Consider the following 14771-nt stretch of genomic DNA (forward strand, 5'->3'; position numbering starts at 1 on the left):
CTCCTGCCCACACTTCCTTAAAAAGGGGCTGGCTGCCCGGCCCTCCCTGGGGTGAGGTGCCAGATAGCCCCCTCGTCACCCACCCTCTGCTTTGGGGTGAAAGACTGGGCAGCTGGTCCTGATGCCCAGATGCCAGGGCAAACGCCATCTCTGCAGCCTGGCTCTGAGGTCCTGGGGCCAGCTGGTGTCCATGGCTCTCCCCCGGATCTCTGGGCTGCTTTGGCTCGTTGCCCCTGAGGGCATCCGGACACTTTCCATGTTTCATCTTTCAAAGAAATGTCCAGGGAAGGGCATGAGGTGCGTGAGTGCCGGGATCTGGCGCTGGCCTGGGTCAAACCCCACCTCTGGGCCCCTGGGTGGCACACAGTGTGACCACTTCTCAGTAGCTGAAGTCCTGCCTGTGGCGGGGATGAGGGACTGAGAGGCGAGGGAAGGGAAGAGCCAGAGATCTAGGCTGTCCACTTTTCCCTTGTCCACCTGTGTGTGTGTGTGCACATGTGTGTGTGCCCATGCATGTGTGTGTGCACATGTGTGTGTGCCCATGCACGTGTGTGTGCGCGTGTGTGTGTGTGTGCGCGTGTGTGTGTTCTCCTGTTTCGATGATGCACAGATTAGTAATGTGCTCACGTGTGGGGTTTCTGCCTGTGCCCGATCGCCGGTTTGCCTTTTCCGGGGCGGGAGCTGCCAGCTCTCCTCGGCTTCGGGGAACCCGGCTGCCCTTCCCGCTGAATGGGAGCGACAGGAAATGCCTGTTCCTGGGGCAGAGCCGCGGCGTCGTGCTCCTGCTTCAGGAAGAGGGTCCAAAGCGGCCGGGAAGCCCCGGAAGCAGGGAAGGGCAGGCTGCAAGCAGGGGCAGAAAGGCTCTGACTTCAGAGGCCGCTTCCTAATTCCGTCTGCTGCTTTTCTGCCTTCCTGATTGGGTAGCTCAGTGCCCCAGATGTGACCGCCTCATGTCACCCAACCAGGAGGGCTGACCAATGCTGATGACGGTCACGACAATGCCAGCTGGCATAGTCCTTTTATACACATTGCCTCATTAGACCCTCACAACAGCCCTGGCATGCAGGTGCTACTATTATCCCCATTTTACAGATCAGGAAACTGAGAGAGGTTAAGGGCTTACCCAGGGCCACACAGCTAGGAAGTGTCACGAGGTGAGATTTGAACCCAGCTCTCCGCTGCTCCAGACTCTGAACACAGAATATATCTGTGCGGGGCACGTAAGCCTTGCTGGAGTGTGGCTATGGTGTCGGAGAAGCCCAGAGTCCTTTGGGCTCCCTTTGCCCCATCCAGTAGCCACTCTGGGTTGTTTCCCTTCCCGCTTTCCGTGTCCCCCAGTGACAGCCCGTTGCCTCCTGTCCCGGCCCCTGCAGGTCTGCACGCTGACCAAGGAGGACAATCGCTGTGTGGGCCAGATCCCGGAGGACGAGCAGCTGCACGTCCTCCCCCTCTACAAGATCGATAGCACAGATGAGTTTGGCAGCGAGGAGAACCAGAGGGCGAAGATGGCCAGTGGGGCCATCCAGGTGCTAACCGCCTTCCCCCGAGAGGTCCGCAGGCTCCCCGAGCCGGCCAAGTCCTGCCGCCAGCGCCAGCTGGAAGCTCGGAAGGCGGCGGCTGAGAAGAAGAAGCTCCAGAAGGAGAAGCTGCTCACTCCAGAGAAGATCAAGCAGGAGGCGCTAGACATCCCCGAGCTGCTGCAGCCCGATCCAGGTGAGGGCCTGCCCTGAGAAAGGGGCTGGGGTGGCTGGAGCTCCCAGGTGCCCTCTAGTCTGCAGGGACTTCTTTAGGGAGCCTTCTGATGGCCTGACCTTGGCGTCAGGGATGAAGGCTGGGCAGAAGGAGTGAGGAAGACCTGGCTGGGGGCCGGTCCTGCCGTGGGACACTGAACAGATCCCGAGGCAGCTTCAGCTGCCCGGTGGGTGCCAACCTGCACTGTTGAGGGAGTTTGATGTCCATTAGGTCGCCCTAAAAGCAAACGCCTCTTGGTGTGGCCCCTTTCAGGCTGGTCCCCGACTCCCTGCTGGTGTGCTCTGGGAGCAGCCAAGAGATGGCCAGTGCCTTCTGAGGGGAGGGCAGGGCTGGGCTGGGAAGTGGATGGAAGGGCCCTGGTGGCCACAGCACAAACGGGATCCCCCTGGTCCTCCCCCAGAGCATTAGACTCCCTCTTCTTCCTCACCTCAGTGGACTTAGTTGGGGGGTGACCTGGGGGGGCGGGGGGCAGGGATCTCTTCTGCTCAGGAGCCTGGCGTAATGGGGCAAGCTCGATCTCAGCATGGGGAGGGCTGGAGTGTCGAGGCAGAGCGGCCCCCTCCCGGACACCCCCTTAAAGCTCGGTTCTTCTCACCGAGCACACTTCCTTTCTCAGGTCTTTCTTTGAAGAATGGGTTGTCCCAGCAAGCCCTGAAGCCTACCATCAAGATGGAGCCCCCCAATCACTACAATTCCTTCAAGTACAATGGCAACTCGGTGGTGGAAAGCTACTCGGTGCTGGGCAGCTGCCGGCCCTCGGACCCCTACAGCGTGAACAGCGTCTACTCTTGCCACTCATACTATGCACAACCCAACCTGAGTCCTATCAATGGGTTCCACTCCAAGTTTGCTCTTCCATCCTTTGGCTACTATGGCTTCTCCCCCGGCAGCTCCGTCTTCTCCTCACAGTTCCTCAACTACGGTGCCAACGGCCGAGGCCCGGGCAGCTGGGGAGGCCCCATCGGGGTTTTTGATAAGAAGCCGGATCTCCAGGCCTTGCAGAGCAGCCTGACCCAGGCATATGGCGGCCCCGAGTTCTCTGAGCTGCCAGGTCAGGCCGTGGGCAACGACAGCCACCATATGTCTCACCACCAGCCTGCCTATCCGGGCCCCAAGGAGTACCTGCTCCCCAAGGGCCACCGGACTCGCCCCACAGCCACAGACCCTCCCCCCTTTGCACAGAGCGGCCCCTGCTTTGGTCAAGTCATCAAGCAGGAGCCGTGTGACCGCCTGCCCCAGGCCGAGCCCCTCCCAGGGGTCCCCGGGAGCATGGGCAAGCCCCCCATCCCCGAAGCCTCCCAGAATGGGGCCAAGGAGCACCTGTGGGGGGGAGCCCACCCTGGCAGCCAGAGTGCTTCTCCAAAGAGGACTAACGGTGTGACCGGGGCCTGGGGCATGTTTGCTCCCGGAGAGAGTCCTGTCCTCCCTGACAAACTGGGGCCTTTTGGTGCTAGCTGTCTGCCAGCGTCCCGTCTCTCCGATAGCCAGTGGGGCCTGTTCCCCTCGGAAGGGGGGCAACCCCCCCAGCAGCCACCCCTGGGGCCTCCCAATGGAGCCGGCCTGTTGAGCAAGGCTTGGAGCCCCTGCAAGTTTCGAGAGAGCACCCCCACCTTAAATGGGCCCAGCCTGGCGGAGAAGCCGTGGGGCATGGGGCCAGACTTCAGCCCTGCTCTCAAAGGAAGTTCCGGATACCCAGAAAAGCTGTGGGGGCCTGTGAAAGGGGACGAGGGGAGGACTCCAACCCCCGCCGCCGGGGCCGGCCTGCCCGACAAAGCCTGGTCCTCTTTCGGCATGGCCCTGGGCTCTGGCACCCTGAAGCCCGAAGAGAAGCTGTGGGACTCCTTGAACCTTGGGGAGGGGCCCGCCGAGGGGCCCTCGGACAAGAGGCCGGTGAAGGAGGAGGAGACGGGGGCCGGCGGCGGTGGGGGGGGTGGCGGCGGCAGCAGGGGCCCGGCCATCGCAGAGGAGGAAGATGAGGAGCTGTGGTCGGACAGCGAGCACAACTTCCTGGACGAGAACATCGGCGGCGTGGCCGTGGCTCCCACGCACGGCTCCATCCTGATCGAGTGCGCCCGGCGGGAGCTGCACGCCACCACGCCCCTGAAGAAGCCCAACCGCTACCACCCCACCCGCATCTCGCTGGTCTTCTACCAGCACAAGAATCTCAACCAGCCCAACCACGGCCTGGCCCTCTGGGAGGCCAAGATGAAGCAGCTGGCCGAGAGGGCCCGGGCCAGGGAGGAGGCGGCCCGGCTGGGTCTGAGCCATCCCGAGGCCAAGCCCTATGGGAAGAAGCGCAAGTGGGGCGGGACGGCCGCCCCTGAGCCCCAGCACGAGGAGAAGAAGAACCCGATCCCCACCCGCCACGTGCCAGCCATCACCACCGACTCAGTCGTCACCGTGTCCTCGTACGCCTACACCAAGGTGACGGGGCCCTACAGCCGCTGGATCTGAAGCGGGGGGAGCCACCTTACCTCAGCGTCCATGGCACCGGCCGGAGCCCGGGGCCACGTGTGGTGCTTCTCCCTTCACCCCTGGGCTGGAGAGCCAGGCTGGGCAGAAACGGCCGCCCGCCCGCCCGCCTATGTGGAGAGCCGGCTGTGCCCGGCACCCCGAGCTCCCCCCTCCTCTCCTCTCCTCTCCTCTCTCCCTGGCACTTTGATTGAGGAAGAGCCCGGCTGGGGAGGCGCCCGGCGGTCCCCTATTTATATGCCGGGGCGGCGGGGCTCGGGCTTTCTTTTAAGCATCTGTCCTGTAGCGGACAAGGACGCAAGCAGAGTTCGGAGCATCCTTTCACAAAGGAGTGGTTTTTAATCGCCATTTAAAATGTGTATTTATTGGATTTTTTAAAAGAGGAACAATGATGACAATACCCTAGCCGGCAAGAGAAGCCAGAATCAATGGCGGCAGCAGACGGCTTCTGCTCCGCCGGGAGGTCTCCCCGCCCCAGCGCTGACCACTCGTCTGTCCGCCTCTCCCCCAGCAAGCCCCAGATCAGCGCCCGGGGCCATCCGGGAGAGATGCTGGGCCAAGCAGGCTGCAAGGAGCCTGCTAGTCTGCACACTGAATATTCCGTGTCCGTTATTTAGCCAGTCACCGCCCTCCCCGCCCGCCCGCCCGCCATGGGAGCTGGAGAAGGATGCGCCCGCCCTCCGGAGGCAGCCGCGCAGCTACTGGACACGCAGGCTCGCTCGCTCGCTCGCTCGCAGGCACGGACTTGGGGCTGAAGGAATGGGCGCACCGAAGGGCAGTTCAGTTCTCCCGATCCCACCAATAAGAACCCCTCCCCCTCACGATCTATGCTAATCTGGAAAAGGGCTACTGTATCTTTAAAAGGCAAACAAACTGTGAATAGTTGCTCTGTGTATATCACTGTTGCAAAGTCTGGTGCTGTCTAGGATTTTGCTTTTGACTCTCCGTTGTTGGCGGCGGGCAGGCGGCGAGAGCCGGCAAACCGGAATCACAAAAAGCAACTGGGAGATGCTCACTTCCGGCTTTTCCCTGGGACCTCCAAGGTGCATCCTCGACCCACCTGCGCGGAAGAGCGGCCTTCCTTCCAGATGCAAATTCAACTGGTTGCTACTTTAAGGTTTCTTTTCCAGCTGGTGCCATCTCCCTCACTCCTCCCTCCTCGTCCTCCGCCCCCCACCCAGCCCTCCTTCACTTTCCCCTTTCAAACTGGTGCATTCAAACAGCTCATTGATACGAAGTTTCCCTTGTCCTTTGGAAACAATAGGTGCTTACTTTCTTTGCCACTTTGTTGGAGAGCCTGCGGAGATCTGGGACCACCCAGACTCCTGGGGGCGGGGCGGGGCGGGGCGGGGCGGGGCGGGAATCCTGTGGTATTAGCTGACCTGGCCGCCTGCTGGCCCTTGCTTGCCCCCCTCCACGCCCTGCCCTTCCCCAGGCAGGCAGCGCCGCGGGTGACCCCCGACTGGGCCCTAAGAGAGTGCGGGGTGGCGGCGGCAGCAGCGGGTGACTGGACGAAAGCAGATGGATCCCGCAGGACTAGGTGCCTTTCGGAGAGCCGAGGACTGAATCCCATGATCCTTTGTTTACTGTAACGTGGTCCCTGGAGCCCTGGCAGAGAGCAGCGACCCTCCATCCCTCCTTCCCTGCCTCCCTGCCTCTCTCCCTCCCTCCCTCCCTCCCGAGGGAGCTTTGGTGCAGTCTGATTTTAACTGTAAATAGTGAAAGATTTTTTAAGCACTTTCACCTAGATTGAACTAGCACCAGTCGCTGAGAGCAGCAGCAGCAGCAGCAGCAGCAGCAACAGCAGCAGCAGCAGCAGCAGCAGCAGCAGCCACCACCTCCACAGCGGGAGCCCTGTAAATAGTAGCTGTGTATTTAACGTGCTTTTCGTCCACCTTTTCGTTTTGAAAGAAACCATAATCCCTAACGATTCTTTTTCCAGGAGAAGAATGAGTGCTTTTGAAATCAATAGCCAACAAGAGCCTGTCAGGATTGAGGAGGGTTCCAGACTCCCAGTCATAGGAAATCCTGGGCACTGCCCTCCCGGTGGGTGCCTTTCAGGGCTTGGCCACCGCTGAGCATGCTAATTGTCGAATTTGGAGGAACTAGTTGGGGCCCAGGAGGCCTTTGATGCTGCATCAGCAGTCTCCTTATGCAGGTCTCGGTCAACTCTGGACTTAGGTAGACAGACGCAGGGGTGCCTTGAAAACTTCATTTTCCAATCTCTCCGAGAGCAACGCTTTGAGAATGTAACCTTTGACCATCCGGGCCGGGGGGCTGCGCTCTGAGAAATGGCATATGTGACTTCCTTTCCCTGATGCGCTTCTTCTTTGGCGAGCCTGAGGAGAAGCTCATCCAGCCCATTGCATGTGTCTTTTCTAGCCCAGCCCCCCAGCCCAACAACCTTTGCTTTCTAACTTTTAGACTAGAACACAGGCTGTTCAGAAAAGAGAAAAAAAGGGGCGGCCTCCACAGGACGGCTCCATCCCAGATAAAAACGGTGTTTTGATGGAAACGATAGTACTTTTGCAATGTTCAAAACCGTGCTGTTTTTTACACACTACATATATAACCTACCTCAAATCTCAGTCATTAAAAATTAGCATGCTTTAGACTTATATTAAAAAGAAAAAAACTATGCACAGCTATTTACCCCACCCTTGCTGCTGAAGGTTTCTTAAAGAGAAAAATCAATTTTGTTTTATTTTTTACTGGCGCCATCATTTTCGTAAGCTCCAAAAATGATTAACCAACATCTTGATCATGAGAAAGAAAAATGAAAGCCATTGCATCTAAAGAACCTTAACAGCAGGACCCAGTTTTGCTCCAAATTCACCTAGTAAGAACAGCCGATTCAGGGTGTCTTTCTCCTTGGATCTTTCCCCTTGGTTTTGTCTCCAAACGCCATCCATCCGTACTCAGTGCAGAGTTAAGGTTCAATAGTCAAAGGATGGACTTGCCCAAAACTGTGCTGCAGGTTTGGGGTGGGGTGGGGGTCATGTGGAGAGGGATCATTGTTTGCAGCAGGTTATCATAATAATTGGTGCTAGAGCCTTGAACCACTGTCTGACCATTGGACATTTTAATTAAGCTATTTCATGGGGTTTGTTTTTCACTGTCTTTCCCCACACACACACCCTTTCTGCAGAACCCAAGGTTCCTAGATTCTAGTTCCCCCTCTTCTGCTTTGCCTTCTTCCTGAGACTACAGTGGTGAGGATGGACACAGATGTTCCCCCACTCTCAAGCAGGCCCTCTTTGTGGCCATTCCTGTATGTTGTGGGATCAGAGAGTCCCAGAACTGGAAGATTCCTCTTCTATACCACACCCCATGCTGCCCCCCCCCAAAAAAAGGGAAAAAAAGGACCAAATCTTAATTGCACTGCATGTGTTCTACCAAGCAGAGGAAGGTGTACAGAGAGCAGAGGAGGGTAAACACAGTTCACTGAGAGAAATTCATGGAGCAAAAACAAATTCTTTTCAAGTTTATCACCACCACCACCACCACCACCACCACCACCACCACCACGGTAACCCCAAACTAAGGCATTGCAGAAGGAGAGCTAAATCCGCACACACAAACACACAGATCCCTGATGTGCCTCAATCGCTATCTCTTCCCTTTTATTACTGAAGTATGCTCTATGGACTAGGAAGCATATTTTTATGAATTGAAATATTCTAAATAAAATGGTGCTATGGTGTTTTAACATAATTGTCTCCCTATCCGGTTTTGCTGAGGTGCTATGTAACCTATATGGAACCACATACCAAACAAGAGACGAGGGGGCCTCCCTGCCCCGTTGGCTTTCTTCTCCTTGTGGTGCTATCTCTTGGGACCTCCGCTTTGAATGAATGAATGAATCTGGACTGGATAGTTTCCGATTGTCGCTTCCTTCCCCTCAGTGTGAAGTGGGTGCTGAGCTCTGCCCTCACTTCCCTTGCTGGTGATGGAAACCTACTTTGTGCAGGAAGGGCTGGCCAACCTAGAGTCTCCCATTGTGTCTCTGGGTTCCAAAAGTCTTCCGCCAGGTTCTAGTTACAAGAAAGCTGGAAAGTGCTCCCTTTGGGAAGAGGAAGGGGAAGAACCCCCTCCTCTTCCTCGAACTGAGCAGTCTTTTCTTCATCTATCTGGCCACCCTCCCACTGCAAGGGTAAATTTCTCAGGGAGGCCTGGGGGGAACCAATGGAACACCTTCCCTTCCTTGCAGGAGCTCATCCCAGTTGAAAGGCAGGAAGAAATATTGAGTTGCTCTTCCCACCCTTCCCCCTACGCCCCACCCTGCTCACTCCTCGGGGTCCATGGTCGCTTCTACCTGAAAATAACGTTTTCAGTTGAAGTAGGTGCCTCCCTTGGCTTCTGTGATGACGATGACGACGACAAGTGGTCCACTTTGGCTAATAACGATGTTTCCTTTAGATCAACATTTAGGAAGAGAGAGAATGGCGGTTCCGGGCTGCTTTTCAACTCCTGTGTCATATGTTGGTGCTACTTTGATTTTCTCTTGGGTTCTAGGGAGTTGACATTTTGAAACCGACCAGAAAGCTAGGCTTTGCGTTGGCCCTTGCTATCGTCATGATACCTAAGAAAAATACCTCAAAAGCTAGACTATCTTGACGATGGAGGTGGCTAGAATCCGCAAGAAGTGTCTCCAGACTAGGAAATAAATGCATTTTGTTCTTTTGACACTGTACTCACTGGGAAGAGTGTGGGAGGAGCCTTTTCGCCATGATTCTTTGGCCGGGTGCTTAATTTGGAGTAGGGGGAGTCAGTTCTTGCTCCCAGCAATTTCTCCAGTGAGCTTTCTTGACTGGTGATTTCCAGGCATTCTGAATGGAACTTTGAAACCAGTCCAACTCAGCTAGTCACTCCTCCCCTGCCCCCCCCCCCATTCTATGAGTCCTCACCCACCCACCTACCTACCCACCCACTCATCCCCATGCCCAAGAATAGGTTTTTTGGAGGGGAGCTTATCACTGTAAATTGGAAGAGGGAATGGATTTTAGGTTTGAAGGTGGGGAGCATAAAGGGGTTAGCTATGTGGTAACAATGATAGAGAAGACTCCCCCCCCCCCGCCCCATTTTAGGTTTCTCCTTGCCTTCCACCCCCAGCCAAGAGTTTCCATAGGTAGAAGAAACAGTAAAGTCCAAACAATAGGCATTTCTTTCCCCTTAAACAGACTGTCCAATAGAGATCCCGAGCTTCCCATCTGGGAACAATTTGGCCCACTTTCTCTCTCATGTCTTTCTCTTCTGATATCAGGGATGCTTTTCAATAGTGGTTTTCAGATTTGGGGCCATTTTTTTTCCTCATTCTTCCATCATTCAGGGATAACTCACCATTCTTCACACAGAAATCTAACAGAAAAGGCAAGAAATATCATTTCGTTGGTTTCTGCTTTGAAAACCTTTTGGGTTCAGGTTTTGGGGGTCTTTGCTTTGCCTCTATCGGGCTCCCCTTTGGGGGATGAGAGGTGCTAATGCCATTTCTTTTTCATGACTTTGTCAAATCAAAATGAGACCAGGTTGGACTGTGGCATATTGGTGTGGTAGCGTGGTCTTGAGCTGGAGCTCCTTGGTGAATTTCATTTTCTCTCTCTTTGACTTCCTGTTTGGTTACCGGCTTCCCATGGAGGTGACCTTCCCGACCATACTTGAAGATTCCGTCTAGACTCTGTGACCGTGGTTACTTGAAATGAAGTTTATCTGGGGTTGATTGATGAATGGTAGAGTTTGCAATGTCTCAAGGCAATAGGATGTGTATTATTAAACTGTAGATATTATTAGTACAGTAAATTTATGCTGATAATTTTATTTTGTATAATTTTTATCTTTTTTTTGGTTAATATTTTTCCTCCCCCCCTGTTTTTTTATCCCCTACTTGACCTTGTTCTCTCCCCCCTCCCCTCCCATAAAAGCCTTCCCCTTTCCCATCTACCCCTCTTCAGTGTTTCAGTAAATTTATTTTTCAGGTGCCTAAATATTGCAAGTATGAATCTTTTTTTTATTTGTATTTTATGATTTACACAAACAGCTGGTTTGTGAACTGTATTACTCCTGATATCTTTAAAATATTGTGGGTGTTTTAATAAATTTTATATTTATTTTTTGCACTCAAATTCTGTGTGTTTTTATGGCTCCTGCCAGGTTCTCTGAGGAAGAGAGCTCAACAGTGAACTAGCAAGACCCATCCCCACAAAATGCTTCTACCCCAGCACACAGACACGTTCTGGGTGGGAAAAACTCCAAGGAGGGGACTCTCCTGCCTGCCTAGGCAGCCATTGGGACAGCTCTCTCCTGGAGGGAGACATTGCCATGAAATTGGGCTCTCTGTAACTTCTGGTTGCTGCTCCTGATTCCACCCTCTGGGTCAAAAACAGAACACAACCCTTCCTAGAGAAAAGAATGGAAAATCATGTTGGGGGGGCTCCTTGGCCAAGAACAGTGGGCTCCAATGAATGCTAGGATGTCTCTGGCTTGTGTCCCTCTGCATTCCCCTCCGGGGCTCTGATGGGAATTTGAATTCATGCCCTCAGGAATGATCAGGAGCACAAAATTCAGCTAACAGAGGTAGAAGTGTTTGCAAAATGCTAGGCTAAGTGCTAAGGATATAAAGCCAAAAAATAAGAAGAAGAACAGAAAGGACAAAAATCAAGCTGCTCCTGTCTTCAAAAACTTCCATCCCGTTGGTGGTAGACACACAGAAGCAAAAGTAAAAGATCACAGAATTTCTAGAAACTGACCTTAAGGGATTTATAAGTTAGAGCCAGCCAGACCTGGCCAGGAGACTGCTCTGCTCAAGGCCTTCCCCCCCCCCCACACCCCCCAAGCAGAGACAGTTTGGATTCCAACTTACATCCACTGACTTTACTGTCCTACACTCTTGTTTGGGGGCGTGTCCCCTTTTCCCATCCCCCTTCTCATGAAGGGAAGCCCAGCTCCCAGAGTCTCATCACCCTGCATATATTTGAGGACCTGCAGTGAGGAGACTTTCCTTATTTTCCAGAGCAGTTTGTAGTTGACTGGAATCCTTTTTTTGTTTAACAGAAACCTGCCTCTGCAATGTCCACCCTGGATTTCAAGTTCATGGGAGGGTAGACTTAGCCCTGGAATGTACTCCACTTCATTTTCCCCATCAGAACATTGAAGCCCAAAGATGTTGGGAGACTTGCCCGAGATCACAGATATGAAGGGGGCAAGGCAAAGATTCAGTCAAACCTGGGGCCTCAGCAAAGGCTGCTTGGTCCCTGTCACCATGTTTTAGCTTCTAGGGCCAAGGGAGGAGGCACAAACTGAGCCCCTTCTACCTTACAGCCTTCTGGATATTTGAAGGAAGGCCTGCCATGAGCAGAAGGGAGGGGAATAAGCAGGTATATAGTATTACTATTCCAGGCCCGCTGCAAGTACTTCCTTCATTCCATCTTCCCACCTCCCCCAGAGATAGATGCTGTGATCCCCACTTATGGGGATTATGAGCCCCTCCTTCCCAGGCTAAACATTCCCAGTTCCTTTGCCTTTTTGGTCTCCTTTTGTTTACTTCTCTCTCCCTTCTGTCTTAGCTCAATGGGGAGCCCTGACCAGCATCACCTAAGTGCTGGTGACCGACTCTCAAGGTCTGTGAACCCTGGGAAATCCTTTTGGCTTGAGTACCATTGGGCCATTTGTGAGTATGGCTGGGTCTGTGGGGAAGGGAGGAAAGACAGAAGTAGGGAGAATAATAATGCTGCTTCAGGAGAAGATTCCCCCTCCCTCCCCCCACCTCCACCCCCATGAAGGGATGGGTGTCCATGAATCTGGGAAGAGAGGAGAAAATGAAAATGGAAACCTCCCTCCCAACCTCTGATATGAATGCAGCCAAAGCTTGAGATCAGCAATTTTTGCCTTCAATCCCCAACCCCTTCCCAAAGATAAGTCCAGTTGAGGATGGTCTAGTCCCCACAACCTCAGCACAATGGACATGAAGTTTCAGAGCTGGAAAGCAATCTCTGAGGCCTTGAAGGCTAACCTATCTCTGAACAGCAGGCACAGCACTGCAGCATGAAATTGACAGTACTTAGTGTAGGGAAATTTTTCCTAACTCACATCCAAATATTGGTGTATTGACTAATGTCTTGTTGGTAGAGCCATTTGGAATTATAAAAATGAGGAGAAAAAACATCTAAGCCCTTTGACCCAGAAAATCTGCTGCTGGGCATATTTGTGATGCCCAGATGTGACCAAAGGGGTCAATCCATTTTGAGAATGATATTGGAGAAATCAGTCTCTAGAAGGGGGTTTTCCTATGAGTGACTGCTAAGCTAGGCAAAAAGATCTGCCTCCATCTTGTACTTGGGCAAGTGCCTTTCTTTTGATAAATGTTATTGATGCCTTTGCTACAGTCATTTCTAAATGTAGCTCTGCTGTGACAAGCCCCGTTCCTACAAGGATGAATCCTTCCTTCCTAACCAAGGGAATTAAGGGGGGGGGGGAGAACCAATCTAATGAATCTTGACAAGGAATGCAGCATTCTGCCACTGTAGTGCCCCATTCCCTGCCAAAAAGTGGCATATGGGTTTCAGGGTATGTTCTCTGAGGCTATGATTGGTCATTAGATTTCTGCAGAGCCTGGATTCCCTTTAGAGTTCCTTCTAGTGACATTCGTCATGGTCTTGTATATTGTTCTCTCAATTCATTAGTTCATCTCAGATCTTGAACTAAATAAGTCTTTGGAGGTCATCTAATTCAACCCCTTTTTACAAGTAAAGGAACAGATCCAGGGAGAGGAAAGACTTGCCCAAGGTATCAGATAGTGCTTTTTAAAAAAAATTTTTTAAATTAAATTAAATTTTAAATTAAATTTTATTTAATTTAAAATTTAATTTTTATTTTTACCTCTGATTTTTTCCCTTCCCCTTTCCTCAGTCCCACATTGAGGAAAGCAAGAAAAACAACTTGTTTTTAAAAAACTATATATGTATATATATATAGTCAAACAAAGCAAATTCCCACACTAACCATGTAATAAATGAATGAATGAATGAAATATTCCTCAAAGTGCTCCCTGAGTCCATCTGTTTTCACTTGAAGGTGAGCAGAATGTAGAATGTTTCATCATGATTCCTCTGGAATTGTAGTTGGTCATTGTGTGAATTGGAATTACTAAGTCTTTCAAAGTTCTCTTTGATTCACTTTGCATCAGTTCATATTAGTCTTCCTAGGTTTTTCTGAAATCATTTCATTCATTATTTTTTTTTACCCTTACCTTCCATCTTGGAATCAATACTGTGTATAGGTAGCAAGGCAGAAGAGTGGTAAGGGCTAGGCAATAGGAGTTATGTGACTTGCCCAGAGTCACACAGCTAGGATGTGTCTGAGGTCAAATTTGAACCCAGGACCTCCCAGCTCTGGACCTCACTCTCAATTCACTGAGCCACCCAGCTGCCCATCCCATTCATTATTTCTTGAAGCATATGAGTATTCCATCACATTCATATTTCACAACTTGTGTAGCCATTTCCCAAGTGATGCCCCCTCCATTTTCCAGTTCTTTGCCGCCACAAAGAGTGGCCTTTTTAGTCCTGTCTCTGATCTTTATGAATGCTTTTGTCCATTTCTGACAGCACAGTGATATTCTTTTACCTTCACAGGCTGCATTCCCCAATCGATGGGCACCACCTTTGTTTCCAGGTCTTTGCTACCTACCCCCTTTGACCCTCTTGGGTGATGTAGATCCAGTAATGAGATCTCTGTGTCTAAGGATATGAACAGTTTAGCGACTTTCATTACATTTCAAATTGTTTCCCAGAGTCTCTTTACTCCAAATGCAGGACATAAAAATGGAGTCAGGGTGTCAGAAGCTGGTAAATACTCCCCAGGTCATCGAGCTCCCCCAACTCATTTTACCTGACCACAGATTGGCCAGGGAGAATGTGTGAGAGTGAATTGCCTCATATCACACAGCTAGATGGCAGCAAAAGCAGCATTAGAACTCTGGTCTTCTCATCCCCTAATCAAGGCTCTTTCCACTCCTTCAAAACTATCTCATGCAGCCTGTTTCTAGGTCTTGATACCACTTGGAAATATGATCAGTGTATTTTTTTCTGAATATTTGTTCAAAAGTTCACTTGAGGGGAGCAGCTAGGTGGCTCAGTGGATTGAGAGCCAGGCCCAGAGATGGCAGGTCCTGAGTTCAAATTTGACCTCAGACACTTCCTAGCTGTGTGACCCTGGGCAAGTCACTTAACCCCCATTACCACACCAAAAAAAAAAAAGTTCACTTGACATGTCGAACTGAAACTAAGGACTGTAGTGCACCTCTAAAAGCTTCTCATTTTCTACTTGACTACCTCCCCACCCCGCACACCAAAAGAGAAGCCATAATCACCGACTATTCTGGCCCAGGGGATATAGGCAGTGAGTAGGAGAACAGGACTGTAGGTTCCTTAGGGCTGTTACCTTTCTTTTTGTATCATTCTTCAGCCATTGGTCAATTCAGAATTATATGACCCGTCCCCCAACCAGGATATCGAGGCAGACTTTCCAAAATGTTTTGTTCAAAGAAAAATATA

The 14771-nt window shown here is 51.8% G+C and overlaps 1 protein-coding gene across 7 annotated transcripts in view; it reads left to right on the forward strand.

Moving 5' to 3' along the window:
* Positions 1–10343, forward strand: part of TET3 (tet methylcytosine dioxygenase 3) — a 109357-nt gene extending 99014 nt beyond the window's left edge. For all 7 annotated transcript variants that reach the window (XM_056814682.1, XM_056814687.1, XM_056814684.1 and 4 more), the window contains 2 exons: positions 1374–1713; positions 2369–10343. In XM_056814682.1, coding sequence (XP_056670660.1) covers positions 1374–1713; positions 2369–4206 — 2178 coding nt within the window. In that variant the 3' untranslated portion in view covers positions 4207–10343. The remainder of the gene's footprint in view (positions 1–1373; positions 1714–2368) is intronic.
* Positions 10344–14771: the final 4428 nt, after the last annotated feature.

The sequence above is a fragment of the Monodelphis domestica genome, chromosome 1 (genome assembly GCF_027887165.1).
Source record: "Monodelphis domestica isolate mMonDom1 chromosome 1, mMonDom1.pri, whole genome shotgun sequence".
Taxonomy (NCBI): Eukaryota; Metazoa; Chordata; class Mammalia; order Didelphimorphia; family Didelphidae; genus Monodelphis; species Monodelphis domestica.